This window comes from Garra rufa, chromosome 18, assembly GCF_049309525.1.
Source record: "Garra rufa chromosome 18, GarRuf1.0, whole genome shotgun sequence".
Classification (NCBI taxonomy): Eukaryota; Metazoa; Chordata; class Actinopteri; order Cypriniformes; family Cyprinidae; genus Garra; species Garra rufa.
In genome coordinates, this window is record NC_133378.1 from 19,701,594 (window position 1) to 19,718,314 (window position 16,721).

Below are 16,721 nucleotides of genomic sequence, written 5' to 3' on the forward strand. Positions count from 1 at the left end.
TCCAATTGTTTCAAAGTTCCTAGTGTTGTCAAAAGTACTGACTTTGGCAGGGTTGCCAGGTTTTCGCGAACAAATCCCACCCAATTGATATACAAAACTACCCCAAAACTAACCCAGTCGCATTTCGCAGGGGGTCCTCCAGTAAAAATCGGATTTCGGGGTGTATAATATGTATTCTTTGGCGGTGGTAAAATGGTAAAATTTGCATTCCAGTCGATAAATATCACATTATTGGGGTCGCCTAAACCCACGGTGTAACAATTTCCACAAAAAATAAATATTAAATACTACACAATACAGCTGTTTTTAGCATGGATAATAAAAAAATTCTCTTTGAGTGTTTCTTGGAATAATGGCTAAATTCAACTTTGCCATCACAGGAATAAACTACATTTTAAAATATATTAAAACAGAACATTTTTATTTTAAATTGTAAAAATATTTCACATTACTGTTTTTACTGTGTTTTTGATCAAATAAATGCAGCCTTGGTAAGCATAAGAAACATCTTTCCAAAATATTTTAAGATCTTTTTAAAAATTGTAAATTTGGGGTGACTTTATGTAATTAAAACATTATTTTTTTAATCAAAAAGAAAAAAAGAAAGAAAAAAAAACATTTTAAAAATCCAAAAAGTAAACAATCGATTTTATATTTTTACATTAACAATGTAATCAATATTCTGTTTATTAAAGCCAAGAATGAATTTCATCAAGTTTGTGTTTTTAGGCAGCATTTTGCATTTATTCCAAAATAATAACTCAATAGCAATAACTATATATTCTTTTTACTATTTAACTTTGAACTATTAGTGAGTTTTAAAAACTCCCACGTCATGTTTTGATGTAGTTTTAAGTCTTATTTTGACATAACAAAGTGGTTATATTTAAGTGTGAGTTGTTTACTTACTTTTTTAAATTAATCTTCCCATTAACGCCATTATATTGTTCATTCAGACTGATTCGCAAACACAGAATGCGCACAAACACAAGAAGCAAAATTTATTGCATCAACCAATCACAGCCGATCATAACCATTCATATCCAGGCATTAAAACTCAATGGAGGCGAGAGAGAAATATATATATATATATATATATATATATATATATATATATATATATATATAATTTTTTTTTTATTCTGATTTTACTGTAATTAATAAATAAATAATTATTAAATTCCTCTTTACCAGGGAGTCCTTTTACAGCTGTGGTGACAGACCGTGGGCTTATGAGAGAGAACATCACGTACAACCAGAAAGCAGCTCCTATTGCCAGCATTGGGAGTGAATGCAGCTTAGCCTTTAAAATCCCAGGTTAGATGAATAGCCCATCACACTAATCCAGGCACTATATCTGACTTCTCAAGGACTTTGCAATGGTGTTAACAAAAATACATTCCCTTCCATTACAGGTACTGATGCTGAGACTCTGTCTGCTTATGTGCATGAGCCATCAGGAAGTCCAGGAGAGGCTGTTATTGTCGCTACAGGCAGTGACACCTATGCAGTGAGCTTTCTAGCTAAAGAGATGGGAGTTTATAATGTGACCGTGAATCATCAAGGACAGACCGTCCCTGGTTGGCCACTACAGTACACCATCGGCCCACTTGGACAGGGAGGATGTGAAAAGGTTCAGGTGTGGGGGCAAGGCCTTCAAAAAGCTCTAGCAAGTGTTCCAGGTATCCCACTAATATTTCTGTCTTTCTGTTATTTGTTATTGCGAGGTGTTTTATTATGTACTGTGACAGCTGGCTAAGTCAGTTGTGAGTCATTTCAAAAGTATGTATTGATTTCATTTTGCAGCTGACTTTAATATTTGGTCCCGTGAGGCCGGAGCGGGAACTCTGTCTGTCTCAGTAGAGGGTCCTGGAAAGATTGAGCTCCACTTTGACAATCAGCTGGATGGATCTTGCATTGTGTCCTACACAGCTCAAGAGCCTGGTGGGTAATTACAGTAATGCAGTGTATGTAATGTTCAAAAAATGTTTGTTTTATGAACACTGTCTGCACATGTTCACTAAAACAGTACACAACACTTTCAGAAATATCAGTATCTGATCCAGTCAAGATCAGATACTTAAACTTTAATTAGATGTTCAAGTACGTAGCGCTGAAACCCTATTGTAATTGTTAGAATGGTCATGGATCAGCTATCTCCACGTTAAACTGATCGTGCAGATCAAACCGTAAGTCGTAGAGACTTGAAACTTCAAAGGATGGTAGTACTCACACCACCGACAATGACACCAAGGCGCACCCCAATTGGCCTGACGGGGGCGCTACAGCGGTCAAAAATATGAAATCGATCATAACTCCTAAAACGCCAGTCGCATGCTTAAGTGGCTTATGTCGTTGGAATCCTTGGCTCACGCCAGACAAAATGTATTCAGATTCAATCGTGAGTGAAATTTTCAGGTAATTTGGATTTTTTGCAAAACCTACTTTTGCAAACTAGTCCTAGGTTTTTCAACCGATCAAAACCAAACCAGTGCAGAAAGATTCTCTGGAGAGTGAATATCACTAATTATCAAAAAAAGTCTAACTTTTAACTTACCGTTGCAAAGGGACGCCAAAACGTTTGAAAGGGGCAGGGCCACTTTTAGTGAAATGCCTATTACTCCTGAACGGAATGAGATATCGTCGGCAAACTCAGAACACTAATGCAAGAGCTCAATCTGAGGTCGCAGGACAAAAATTGCGGAGTTTGACCACTTGGTGGTGTTTTAAGAGGGAAAAAAACATAAAAATGGTTATACCTATGCAACCATTTGTCCTATCGACATGAAAATCGCTGCACACAGTTTTGGTCCAAAGTGTCACAAGGGTCTATAACAGGGGTCTTCAGCTAAAAAAGCTTGAGGTCCAGTAATGAACCCTGCTCACCAGCCGAGGTCCGGACAATTATATATAAAAAACTATTTATGTTTTTTGCGAGACCAGGGTATCTGCAGCATATTTTATCTTACATTCTAGACATTTAAATACCTTTTTAAAGACCTGAACAAAAAATAAATTAAAGGTGCCATAGAATGGAAAACTGAATTTACCTTGGCATAGTTAAATAATAACAGTTTAGTACATGGACATGACATACCATGAGTCTCAAACACCAACATTTCCTCCTTCTTATATAAATCTAGTATTTGCAAAAGACCACCGAAAAATAGGTCAATTCCAACCTAACATAGACTGTTACAAAACAGTCGTGGAGATCGTTAATAGTTACGCCTCCAACATTTGCATCGCCCAATCATCGGTAAAGTCAGCACATCAGTTAAACAACGTGAGTCACTCAAGGGACACAGTTTCATCATAATTCTTGCCTTTCAGTCCCCACATTTAAGACAGCCTGAAATCATAATTAAGACTTTCTTAACCCCTAATAACACTGCAGTCATCAATGAAAATTGAGAGCTTTATTTTAAACACCGACTTTCAAAAACAACCCTTAGCCTACACAAAATACGTTTCTTTTCATTTTTCCCCACTATGTTCGGCGCCATAGAGAAATATTATGGAACTAAATTAACATCAGCATATGAAGTATATTCGTCTATCATTGTCTCTGAGAGAATGTGCAAGTCAGACGCTGAAGCGCTGTTTTTACTTTCACTTTAACATATTGCTCAGTTTTAACTTTGTTTGTGTGATATCCTTTGGCTCACCTTCATGGTTTAAAATATGTATAAAAATAGAGTATAAAAAGATATATTTACAATATTTTGCGACGTAACCCTAACATGCGTTTTCCATCAACGTTTTTCACTCACTGAAAGCTACATCTGTCTGTACGCAATGCGCTGATCTCTGCTCTCATCACTGCACGGAAGATTGCACCCAAACGCTGACCCTGGTGTGCTTGATATACATGTATTTATTAGAAATTAGCTTTTGGCATTTTTTTTATTTAATTATGTCAAAAGCTTTCACGGTCCGCATGGACGCATCTTGCTGTCCGAATCCGGACCGCGGTCCGCCAGTTGACGACCCCGGGTCTATAAGGACATTTGCATATCTCAAAATAACATGGCTGCTATTGGCCAATGAAGTTTGAGCACCTATTAGACATGGTTAACGGAAGCAGGACAGAATGAAACACTGTGAGAAATTTGAAAGAAATCAGCCACTGGGGTGCGATATCGCATTTTTCAAGGGCGTAAACGATTGTGCATTGCATGGTTGTTCAAATATACATGCAATATTCATTTCATATATGACAGAACTTCTTATTCCGGAAAACTTCTAGAACTCTCCTCTAGAACTACTGCTGTCAATCAACCCATTAAATTTTAAAACCATTAAAACCGTTAAATGATTGAGATGATGTTAAAAACCCACTTTTGTGAACTAGTCCTAGGATTTCGCTCAATCTGGAAAAAACACTGCAGTACAATTCTCTGGACTCTCTAGGTCAATAAATATCAAAAGGAAAATGCTGAGATTTTACCTTTGGGAATCTATAACAGGATCGTTTAGGAAAGGGGCCTGTCTGAATTTACCCAAAATCCTGTAAAGCCTAAAGGAAAACTCAAAACTTCACAAAACCTGGTGAGCACATGCAACATGTGATTCTTAACAAGGATGCAGAGTTTTAAGGAGATCGAACCACAGCTGGCATAGTCTCAGCCTCAGACGTCACGCCCACGGAATGTTGGCTAAACGTCTGATGCATATGGTTCACTTAACTGGAAACACTTCAGGAATGTCGAAGTCGTCATCTGATTAGTTGAATTTGATCAGATTTCGGTCCGCCGGGAAACAAAGCGCAGACTGACTCTGCGTTTTACTAAAAGGTGCTTATGCAGATGCCATTGTTTTTATACACATTTGCGACGTTAGTGAACAAATCACTGACTTACTGCTTGTTCTCCCTCTTCTTCGTTAACTTTCAATGCTGGTTATTTCAATGACTGACTTGTTGCACGCCAGTCTGTTGTTGTGGGGGCATTTCCACGCACCGAAACGTAACGCTGAACGAAACGAACTGTGATTGGTTGTTTGACATGTCGGTCAAACGGCCTTATGGGCGGGCCTTGGCCAATGAAAGCTGCCATGAATTCCAGACCTTCAGCCGTCAGTCTGAAGGTCTGGCTATGCGAGACTACTACAGCTGGCACTATAAAAGTCATAAACGTTACAAAATATTTCTATGGTAAAATACCTGTATTTTCAAAAAAAAAAAAAAAAGCTTTTTTCATATATTCTTAAATGTCTTAAAGCGCTTGAACCCTGGTAATCGCTGCTTGCATCTATATTTATATACAGCTTTTTATTATTTACAAAATAGAAAATGAACAGGCTGCCTAGTAGAATAACTAAAGATAGCTTATATGAGGATGCCTACTTGTTAATTCTGATCATTTTTGACAATCTTTGATATCGTAATACCGATATCTGTAATTGTATTAAACATGATTAAATATTTTGAAGAAAGATAAATTAGCTAATACCACAAAATTCATCAAATCTTTCCTATGCTATTGTTGTCCCACCAAAAATGTGACCACCTAGTGAATGATCCTATTAGGGTTCTGGAATTTTTTTAAAGAGATAGTTTACCCAAAAATGAAAATTCTGTCATTAATTACTCGCCTTCATATAGTTCCAAACCCGTAAGACCTTCGTTCATCTTCAGAACACAAGTTAAGATATTTTTGATGAAATCCAAGAGCTTTCTGACCCCGCATAGACAGCAACACAACACATTTACATAATTTGCTCTCCTACAGGTGACTATGAGGTTTCAGTCATGTTTGATGAGGAGCATGTTTCTCGAAGCCCTTTCTATGTGTCTGTCAGTGCTGCCACAGATAAGAGTCTCACACAAGGACAAAATGGCTCTGGTATGAATTAGCAATGTTTTGGAGACGATTTCTATTTTGCATTAGAGATATTTGAGTGTATAGGTCTAATGGTACTGTTCTTTTCCAGCCATAGATTATAATCAGATGTCTAACAGTTATGAGGAACCCTCTCTGTCAGACACAGAGATAAACACAACATCTGACAGCAGTGCTGAGCCAGTTTTCCTGTCTGACGCTAGTAAAGTCATCTGCCATGGCCCAGGCCTGAGTAAGGGCTTTCTGGGACGCAAAAACACTTTTTATGTGGACTGCAGTAAAGCTGGTGAGTGCAGCTTGACATTAGCAAGAATGTTAAGTAACTCATTTCATTTAGTGAAATGTCTGCATTTTTTGTTGTAGGACGCAACCTGCTATTTGTCGGCATGCATGGCCCCACCGTCCCCTGCGAGCGGGTGTCAATCATTCACATGGGTGGACATCAGTACAGGATCAACTATGCTGTGAAAGAACGAGGAAAATACATATTAGCAGTGAAGTGGGGAGATGAACACATTCCAGGATCTCCATTTCATATTACTGTACTGTGAATTACTTTCATCTATGTACAGTATGTGTGTGTGTATACACTACTATTCAGAAGATTAAGGTTGGTAGGGTTTTGTGTTTTAAAAGAAGTCTCTTATGCTCACCAAGGATGCAATATTTACTCAAAAACACAGTAAAATCAGCAATATTGTAACAATTATGATAATAAAAATAACTCTTCTGTTTCCATATATGACCCTGGACCACAAAACCAGTCAAAATTTTCAAAAATACAACTATTTGAAAATCTAGAATCTGAGGGTGCAAAAAAATCAAAATACTGAGAAAATGTTCAAATGATGTTTTAAACAATGCATATTACTAATCAAAAATTTAGTTTTGATATGAGAAAAATCGATCATTTTGACCCATACAGGGTCAACTCGTGTTACTGAAGACTGGTTTTGTGGTCCAGGGTCACGTATTTTAAAAAGTAATTTATTTCTTTGATGCAACGCTGAATTTTCAGCGTCATTACTCCAATCTCCAGTGTCACATGATCCTTCAGAAATCATTCTAATATGCTGATTTGGTGCTCAAAAACATTTCTTATTATCATCAAAATTAAAAACAGCTGTGCTGCTTCTGTTTTTTGTGCATTTTTCAGATTTTTAAAATAAATAAAGTCCAAAAGAAAAGTATTTATTTAAATTTTATTTTTAATTTTTTAATAATGTAAAATCAATCCATCCCTGATTGATCAAAGTATTCATTTCTTCTTCAAAAAAAAAATCCTGACCTCAGTCAGAACAGTAAAACACTTAGTATGAATTATTATTTTTGTTTTCTTGATTCTAAAATATATTCTCATATTCTCCAAATAGATTTACCTTTCACTATATGTAATGCAAAACTAAATTGAATGGCTGATTGAAATCACACATTTTAATTTCAACAAATGTGAATTTGCTTCCATAACTTTGCTCATAATGGCCTAAAGATTTCTACAAAATGACAACATAAATGTGCTACAAGCATAAATGCTTTAAATGTCAAATGGAATGTATCTGGAAAAAATGTACATGTGATATAAAATTCATATCAGTCTATTTAAAAAACAACTTGGTTTCTTCAATTAATTAATTAATTAATTAATTATATATACAGTCAAGCCCGAAATTATTCATACCCCTGGCAAATTCTGACTTAAAGTTACTTTTATTCAACAAGCAAGTTTTTTTTCTTGACCGGAAATGACACAGGCTTTTCCCAAAAGATAATAAGACGATGTACAAGAGGCACCATTGTGGAAAAAAATATTTCTCAGCTTTTATTTACATCTGAACAAAAAGTGGCATGTCCAAAATTATTCATACCCTTTGCAAACTGTCAAAGTCTGTGGGAAAATCCAAAGTTCTATACCAGGGATCCTCAAATCTGGCCCACGAGATCCATTTTCCTGAAGAGTTTAGCTCTAACCCCAATCAAACACACCTGAGCATGCTAATCAAGGTCTTCAGGATCATTAGAGAATCACAAGTAGGTGAGTTTGATCAGGGTTGGAGCTAAACTCTGCAGCGCATTGGCCCTCCAGGGTAAGATTTGAGGAACCCTGTTCTATACCATTCCAAATAGTCCAAGCTGCTCTAAAGCATCCTAATTCAATCCTGATTCATTAGGAACAGCTGTTTTAATCAACTCAACAGGTGAAAAACAGAAGCTCTCTGCTGTTGGTTTGTGGACAGTCATGGCTAATGCTGCCTTCATGTGCTATCGTAATTATGGTAAATACCAAAATCCGACATCGAAATTGCACATGAACACCCACTCACGTTGTAATTTCCACTGGAAAGCTCGAAAATTTTTATGATACCCGAGTTGCCGAGATGGGATAAACTTTGACCTTTCAACATGGCGGACAGTAACGAAACCATAATGAATGGTAAACATTGCATGATGTTAAAAGTAAAAAAACTTATATAGGCTATATAAAATATATATAGGCTTATATAAAAACGTATATATAGGCTAGCTAAAATAACCATTAGTAAGTATTGTCTTTAAAACAACTCTACTATTCATGATCAATAAGATACAGCCTATAATTTACCGTTTGTGTTTTGATGCATCCTGTAGCAGATGCATTAGGGAGTTTATAACCGTTTTAAAACTTTTACCTAAAGGACAAATTCCGAGTTCGCCATGTTTCTCTTCACTACGACAACAAAAGCACCTGAACATGACACACTGGTAATTTCCACTTCACAAGTGGAAAGCATCATCTTTCCCATATCACATGAAGGCAGCATAAGACAAAGGAGCTCACTGAGGACCTGCAACTGTGCATTGTGGCTGCTCACAAGTCAGGAAAGGGATATAAGACCATATCTAAACGTTTTGAAGTTCCAGTGGCTACAGTGCAAAGTATTATTAAAAAATACACGACGTTCCGCACTGTGAAAAATCTGACGTGGTCAGAAGCCAGACACCTGTGCTGGCCAGGAGGATGGTGAGAGAGGTAGAAAAGAATCCAAGGATCACCACCAAGACCATCCTGATGAATCTGGGCTCTGCTGGTGGCAACATCTCAAGGCAGACAGTCCAACGGACACGGCACACCGCTGGGTTCCACAGACGCAGACCAAGGAGGACACCACTTCTCCAGATAAGGCACACAAAAGCCCGCTTGGCCTTTGCAAATGCTCATCTGGACAAAGAACAAGACTTCTGGTCTTCTGTTTTATGATCAGATGAAACAAAAATTGAATTGTTTGGCCACAATGATGTAGCCTTCATTTGGCGTAAAAAAGGAGAAGCCTTCAACCCTAAGAACACCATTGGCCACAATGATGTAGCCTTCATTTGGCATAAAAAAGGAGAAGCCTTCAACCCTAAGAACACCATTGGCCACAATGATGTAGCCTTCATTTGGCATAAAAAAGGAGAAGCCTTCAACCCTAAGAACACCATCCCACTGTCAAACTTGGTGGTGGGAACCTAATGTTTTGGGGGTGTTTTTCAGCCGGTGGACCAGGGAATCTAATCACAGTAAACGGCACCATGAAAAAGGAGCAATACATCAAAATTCCCAACAACAACATCAGGCAGTCTGCAGAGAAACTTGGCCTTGGGCAAGCAGACAAAAACATTAACGTTTTGCAGTGGCCCAACCAGAGTCCTGACTCAAATCCAATTGAATCTGTGGAGTGAGCTAAAGATCAGGGTGATGGCAAGGAGACCCTCCAACCTGAAAGAGCTCGTTACTAAAGATGAATGGGCAAAAATACCAGAGGAGACATGCAAAAAGCTGGTCAGAAATTATAGGAAGCGTTTGATTGCTGTAATAGCCAATAAAGGCTTTTCTATTGATTATTGAGAAGGGTATGAATAATTTTGGACATGCCACTTTTTGTTCAAATTTAAATAAAATCTGAGAAATGTTTTTTTCCACAATGATGCCTCTTGTAAATTGTCTTATTATCTTTTGGGAGAAACCTGTGTCATTTCCGGTAAAAAAGTAACTTTAAGTCAGAATTTGCCAGGGGTATGAATAATTTCGGGCTTGACTGTATATATATATATATATATATATACCATTTTTATTTATTTATTTCTATTTTTTTTTTTGAGTAAGAGGAATATTGCATTTTCCATCTGAACTCATTGATTTCTTGAAACCACGGGATCACCGCATAGAGTTTTCTCTGGATGCCATCAGTGTTCACTGGGGTAAGCAGACAGCTGACATGGACTTTTATTAAGTTATACGGACAGACAGCACACTGACCGGCTACAGTATGATGACTAAATGGGACTTTTAGTATCTGTCATTTGAAACTGCTTAGAACTGACTGACGTCAATGTAGGATTAACCTTATGAAGTAAGTTCATTGCTCTCAAATTGTTCCGAACCTATTTGTTGAGACATAGGTCAGTTGTTATTGTCTTAATGATTTATACTTTTAAACTCAATCAAAGGTTTAGCCGTCTTGTTACTAATAGTCATGGCCCAAGCACCACAGTGCAAGGACCCTCTTAGAATCGCATCATTTTTTTTGTTATTGAATACTGTATTTGTAGATATATTCGGAATTGTGTCTGAATGAATATATACATTTTCTTAGCAGCGATACTATAATGAAGGGATAAAGTGACGGTCATGTAAATATTCTAAGCGCATGGTGAGATATCTAGGTTACATGTATTGATTAGACACAAACAGATGCTGCCAGACCTTCCCCCATCCCTCACCCCCATTCAGTCTGACCTGTACATGTGGTGTTTATAGCAGGACAACAAAGGTATCTTGAAGTCTTACTTCATTGCGTAACATTTGCCAATCATTTCAGCATTTCTGCTTGTAATATTGTGCTGTATTGTTCTGCAGGGTGTTTGGTAGATAAAACCAGAGTTGCCATGGATCAGGATATGGTGAATATGTTTGCCATTGCTGCAGGGACTCTTGCTATCCCTCTCCTCCTTTTCATGGCCTCTTTTATGCTGTGGCCATCATCACTCATCAAAGTCTATTACTGGTAAATATCGCTACATAAATACATATTACTTTATATGTAAATATCCTTCTTTAGAATTGGAGCCCACATGAAGTTGCATCACATTAAGTTTATTTTATATTTAATGTTTATGTGTAATCCAAACATGTAAATTATTTTTTTGAGTGTATTTATGCATTTACACTACCAGTCAAAAGTTTGTGAACAGTAAGATTTTTATGTTTTTTTAAAGAAGCTCACAAAGCCTGCATTTATTTGATCCAAAGTACAGCAAAACAGTACATTTTTGAAATTTTCAGCATCATTACTCCAGTCTTCAGTGTCACATGATCCTTTAGAAATCATTCTAATACGCTGATTTCTGTTCAAGGAAATTGTTATTATTGTTATTACTATCAATAGCATGCTAAAAATTCTGCTTTGAAATCACAGGAATAAATTATATTTTAAAATATATCCAAATAGAAAACAGTTATTTTAAGTAGTAAAATATTTCAAAATTTTACTGTTTTTGCTGTACTTTGGATCAAATAAATGCAGACTTGGTGAGCAGAAAAAAAATCTTACTGTTCAAAAACTTTTGACTGGTAGTGTACATGCATCTTTTGTAGTTATACATCTGTTTATTTAGTCTATGTTCATTTTTTTGTTTGTGAAGGTACTGGAGGAGAACTCTGGGTCTGCAGGTACGTTATGCAGACTGCGGGGGTTATCGCTTCTGTTACTCATACAGGGGAAAACCAGGCCTTAGACCTTCTGTACTCATGCTGCACGACTTCTCTGCTCACAAGGACACATGGCTCCCTATGGTGAAGGTGTAGTATGTTTACATGGCCTATAGCTGTGGGGTATAAAATAAAAAATGTCTTGTATGTTGTTCCTTCTAACAGTGATAAGCAGTTTGTGTCTTCATCCCAAACAGTACCTTCCCAAACATCTGCACTTGCTTTGTGTCGACATGCCGGGGCATGAGGGTACAACACGCACCAACACTGATGACTATTCAATCCAGGGCCAGGTCAAGAGAATACAGCAGGTAATGACTGGATGGGTACTGTTTTCTATGTATAGGGTACAAATAGGTGTATAATTATTTAATAATTACATTTTTGAAAACAGTTTAAAACCTTATATGTTACTCTGGACCACAAAACCTGTCATAAGGGTTATTTATTTTTAAATTGAGATTCATGCATTATCTCAAAGCTGAACAAATAAACTTTCCATTGATGTATGGTTTGGTTAGGATAGGACAATATATGGATACAACTATTTGAAAATTTAGAAACTCTGGGTGCAAAAAAGAAATAATTTGAGAGAACCATTTTTTTGTTATATTTACAGTAAGACATTTACAAAATATCTTCATGGAACATGATCTTTACTTAATATCCTAATGATTTTTGGCATAAAAGAAAAATCAATCATTTTGACCCATACAATGTATTTTTGGCTATTGCTACAAACATATCCGTGCTACTTATGGTTTTGTGGTCCAGGGTCATATTATTATCTAGCTATAAACATGAAATAACTATAATACGCAAGATTTATAAAATAGTGAACTGCCAGATTGTAAACAGAGTGGCAATAAGAAAAGTGGTCATAAGACATAAACTCGCAATTCTGACTTTTTATCTCAGAATTGAGTTTATATCTCGCAATTCTGACTTTTTTCCCTCAGAATTGCGAGTTTTTATCTCACAGTTCTGACTTTATTTCTCGCAACTGTGAGTTTATAACTCACAATTGCAAGTTCATATCATGCAATTCTCAAAAAAGTCAAATTGTGAGTTTATATTTCGCAATTCTGACTTTATAATTTGCAATTGCTAGTTTATATCACAATTCTGAGGAAAAAGTCCGAATTCCAAAATATAAATTTGCATTTGTGAGGAAAAAAAGTCAGAATTGCGAGTTTTTATCTTACAATTCTGACTTTATTTCTTGCAACTGTGAATTTGTCACCTAATTCTAAGAAAAAAAAGTCAGAATTGCAAGATATATATTTGCATTTGTGATAAAAAATATAAATTTCAAGTTTTTATGTCACAATTCTGACTTTATTTTTCACAATTGTGAGTATATTATGAAATTCTATAAAAAAGTCAGAATTGTGAGTTTTTATCTTACAATTCTAACTTTATTTCTTGCAACTGTGAATTTTCATTGTCAACTTTTCCAAACAGTTAAGCACCTTTTATAACTTTCCATTTGTTTAATAAAAAAGATGCAGGCCCTCTTTTGTGTCCTGTTCATGGAAACTGCCAAATATTGCTTTTATGGAACCTACTTCTTAGACTTGGAGTGACATTTTATCATTAATGAAAACCTTTTTGCCGTAAAATCAAGCCAGCATGTTAAATGTTTGTATTGGCAGCATTTGTGAATATTCCCTACTTTTACACCACTCAGTTTGTAGAGGCTATTCGGCTAAACAGAAAGCCATTCCATCTGGTGGGCACTTCAATGGGTGGGACTGTGGCCGGAGTGTATGCAGCCTGTCATCCCTCTGATCTCTGCGGTTTGACCCTCATCTGCCCAGCTGGTTAGTCAATATATTTAATCTTTGACACAGAATGCATGGAAAATTCATGCATAAATAACATAAATACAATTCAGAATGAACTATTAAGGCCTGTTAACACCAAAAGTAATAAGATTAGATTAGTAAAGATTAGATTAGAATCCACACCAACACAATAAAGTTCTGTTTATTAGAAGCTCACACTGCAGTTTTGTCATCTGCAACATTAAATGTTCAAGCTCTATGAATCAAGATGGATTCTGATTGGCTGCCAATGTTTTGTCACTCATCAGCTGAAAAAGAGTTCAAATTTAAATTTAAATTTACTCACCCTCAAGCCATCCACGACATAGATGAGTTTGTTTCTTCATCAGAACAGATTTGTAGAAATTTAGCCTTAAAGGGATAGTTCACCCAAAAATGAAAATTTGATGTTTATCTGCTTACCCCCAGGGCATCCAAGATGTAGGTGACTTTGTTTCCTCAGAAAAACACAAACAAAGATTTTTAACGAAAACCGGTGCAGTCTGCCAGCCATGTAATGTACCTGGATGGGCACCAAACCTTTAAAAGTAAAACAAAACATGCACAGACAAATCCAAATTACACCCTGCTGCTCGTGGCGATACATTGATGTCCTAAGACACAAAGCGATCGTTTTTTGCGAGAAACTGAACAGTATTTATATCATTTTTTACCTTTGATACACAGCCACGTCCATCTGTCATGGGCACGAGCTCATCATCTGGAGGTAAAAAAATTATATAAATACTGTTCAGTTTCTCGCAAAAACCGATCGTTTCGTGTCTTAGGACATCAATGTATCGTCACGAGTCGCAGGGTGGAATTTGGATTTGTCTGTGCATGTTTTGTTTTACTTTTAAAGGTTTGGTGCCCATCCACGTCCATGATAAGGCTGGCAGACTGCACTGGTTTTTGTTAAAAATCTTCGTTTGTGTTTTTCTGAGGAAACAAAGTCACCTACATCTTGGATGCCCTGGGGGTAAGCAGATAAACATCAAATTTTCATTTTTGGGTGAACTATCCCTTTAAATCACTTGTTCATCAGTGGATCCTCTGCAGTGAATGGAAGTCCTAAGCAGCTGATAAAAGCATCACAATAACCACACAACTGTAGTCCATCAATTAGTGTCTTGTGAAATGAAAAACTGTGTTTGTAAAAGACAAATCCATCATTACGGCATTTTGTCTTTAAACTGTCAAATCTGGCCAAAATATGAGTCTATAATCCATCATAATGCTTCCTCCAGTGCAGAGGATCCATTCATTTTTTGATAAACTATTTCTTTAATATCAGTCCTGCATGCTCACATTTTTCACCGAAGGTCTGAAGAACCAAAATGAGAGCAAATTTGACAGTCAGATGCATGAAGTGGAGCACAGCCAGTACACGCTGAATATTCCTCTTATTCCGTCCACCCCAGAGGAGATGGAGGAGATGCTGAAGCTGTGTTCTCATGTGCGGTTCAGAGTGCCTCAACAGGTTAGTCACAGAAATGTAATGTAGACTAATTGCTCTAGATTCAAAACACACTATCATGTACTATGTGTGGCGTCTACCTTCTGTTTTAGATTCTTCAAGGCCTGGTGGATGTACGGATACCACACAATGACTTTTATCATGAAGGTCAGTACCAACATAGGCTTACCCACTGCAGTTATTTACTATTAAAGGGGTCATCAGATGCCTATTTTCCACAAGTTGATATGATTCTTTAAGGTCTTAATGAGAAGTCTATAACATACTTTCGTTAAAAAATTTTCAATGGTCGTGTAAAAAACACTCTTTTTACCTTGTTAAAATCAGCCCTTTTTAGAGTGAGCTATTCTGTTGCATGTTCCTTTAAATGCTAATGAGCTCTGCTCGCCCCGCCCCTCTCTGCTGTTGGATGACGAGCTGTAGTGTTTACTTCAGCCACGTTTAGCTGCGAAACTTGCTAACCAACACATTTTCCATTTGCAAAGATGCATAAAAAACCCTTATACTCACTTCTGGCGTAGGAAGATCGGGATCGGCGTTGTCCTTTCAAAAACGAAAGTAACGATAGTCCTCTGGATCTTCAGTGACTGCTATGTTTATTATTACATTCAACAACAGAACACCTCAATCGCTCAATGGGAGACATTCTTGTCTTCTCCTGCACCTGAGTCGACACAATGACGATCGGAGTCTGTTTCAGCTCGGTGAGTGCGGGTCTAAGATAAGGCGCTCATGTCAATCAACTATCGTGGGAGTGGCCTGTGTCGGTGTGTAGTCACAACAACAAACTGAGAATGACCTGACTTTAAAAACGGGGATATTACTTGTAAAGATTAAAAAAAAAATACTACTTGGTGGATTTTTATCATTGTAGGGTGGTTGTGTACACAAACTGCTAAAACACATTAATGTTCAAACAACATGTAAAAGTGAGTTTTGCATCCGATGACCCCTTTAAAATGCTATAGAAAGTGTTGTTTTTAATCATTTCTTTACCTGAAGTATCTTATCTCTAAATTGCCACAGTTTTCATGGAAATCATGAGTGAAAATTCAAAATATGCCTTGCATGAGCACATCCCGCAAATAACTACTCCTTTACAAGTCATCTGGGGCAAACAGGACCAGGTATGAGTAAGCATGTAGACTATAACTGTAAATAGAAAGCATTATTATGTTATATATATTTTATTTTGTGGTTTTAGTTAACTATATTAACCCTGATATTCCTGTCTTCATATTTTTAGGTGGTGGATGTGTCTGGAGCAGCGGTGCTTGCTGAGGCTCTTCCAGGATGTCGTGTTGATCTGCTGGAGAACTGCGGCCATTCTGTTGTGATGGAGCGACCACGACAAACAGCCAAACTCATTTTAGATTTCATCATCTCTCAGCAGAGCACAGAGAGCGCCAGCACCAAGAAGAAATCCTGAGACTACTCAGGATATTAGCTGTATATTACTAAATATTTAAAGGGATAGTTCTCCCAAAAATGAAAATTCTGTCAATAATTACTCACCCTCATGTTGTTCTAAACACATAAAACATTTGTTTATTTTTGGAACACAAATTAAGATATTTTTGATGAAATCCAAGAGCTTTCTGACCTTGCATAGACAGCACATTGAAGGCCTTGAAAGGTAGTAAGGACATCATTAAAATAGTCCATAGTCGTAGTATTGTCATGAATGTGCATATGAGATTGACACGGTAGAAATTGTTGAACAAAGTTTTTTTTTTTTTTCTTTGCGCACAAAAAGTATTCTTGTAGCTTCATAAAATTAAGGTTGAAACAGTGATTTGAATTTATTGATTTATTTGAAAACTAAATTTATTTTAATGATGTCCTTA

At 36.8% G+C, this 16,721-nt stretch overlaps 2 protein-coding genes across 3 annotated transcripts in view; both read left to right on the top strand.

The window, feature by feature from the left end:
* Positions 1–7,626, top strand: part of flnbb (filamin B b) — a 29,279-nt gene extending 21,653 nt beyond the window's left edge. The window contains exons 38-43 of the mRNA XM_073822665.1: positions 1,195–1,317; positions 1,416–1,682; positions 1,807–1,944; positions 5,733–5,819; positions 5,935–6,129; positions 6,207–7,626. Of these exons, the coding sequence (XP_073678766.1) occupies positions 1,195–1,317; positions 1,416–1,682; positions 1,807–1,944; positions 5,733–5,819; positions 5,935–6,129; positions 6,207–6,394 (998 nt within the window). The 3' untranslated portion in view covers positions 6,395–7,626. The remainder of the gene's footprint in view (positions 1–1,194; positions 1,318–1,415; positions 1,683–1,806; positions 1,945–5,732; positions 5,820–5,934; positions 6,130–6,206) is intronic.
* Positions 7,627–9,692: 2,066 nt separating this feature from the next.
* Positions 9,693–16,444, top strand: abhd6b (abhydrolase domain containing 6, acylglycerol lipase b). Of its 2 annotated transcripts, none has more exons than XM_073823424.1 (9): positions 9,693–10,633; positions 10,720–10,867; positions 11,505–11,661; positions 11,769–11,882; positions 13,262–13,394; positions 14,720–14,877; positions 14,967–15,021; positions 15,901–16,001; positions 16,121–16,444. In XM_073823424.1, exons 2-9 carry the CDS (start codon positions 10,749–10,751, stop codon positions 16,301–16,303), a joined length of 1,020 nt encoding a protein of 339 aa, XP_073679525.1. In that variant the 5' UTR covers positions 9,693–10,633; positions 10,720–10,748; the 3' UTR covers positions 16,304–16,444. The 2 variants fall into 2 exon arrangements, with proteins under 2 accessions (XP_073679525.1, XP_073679526.1); XM_073823425.1 differs by having other exon boundaries at positions 9,693–10,213.
* Positions 16,445–16,721: the final 277 nt, after the last annotated feature.

Coding starts and splice junctions, on each gene's coding strand:
- abhd6b (XM_073823424.1), top strand. CDS start 10,749: ATGGATCAGGATATGGTGAATATGTTTGCCATTGCTGCAGGGACTCTT. Junction 11,662..11,768: donor CATGGCTCCCTATGGTGAAG/GTGTAGTATGTT, acceptor CATCCCAAACAG/TACCTTCCCAAACATCTGCA. Junction 13,395..14,719: donor GACCCTCATCTGCCCAGCTG/GTTAGTCAATAT, acceptor TTTTCACCGAAG/GTCTGAAGAACCAAAATGAG.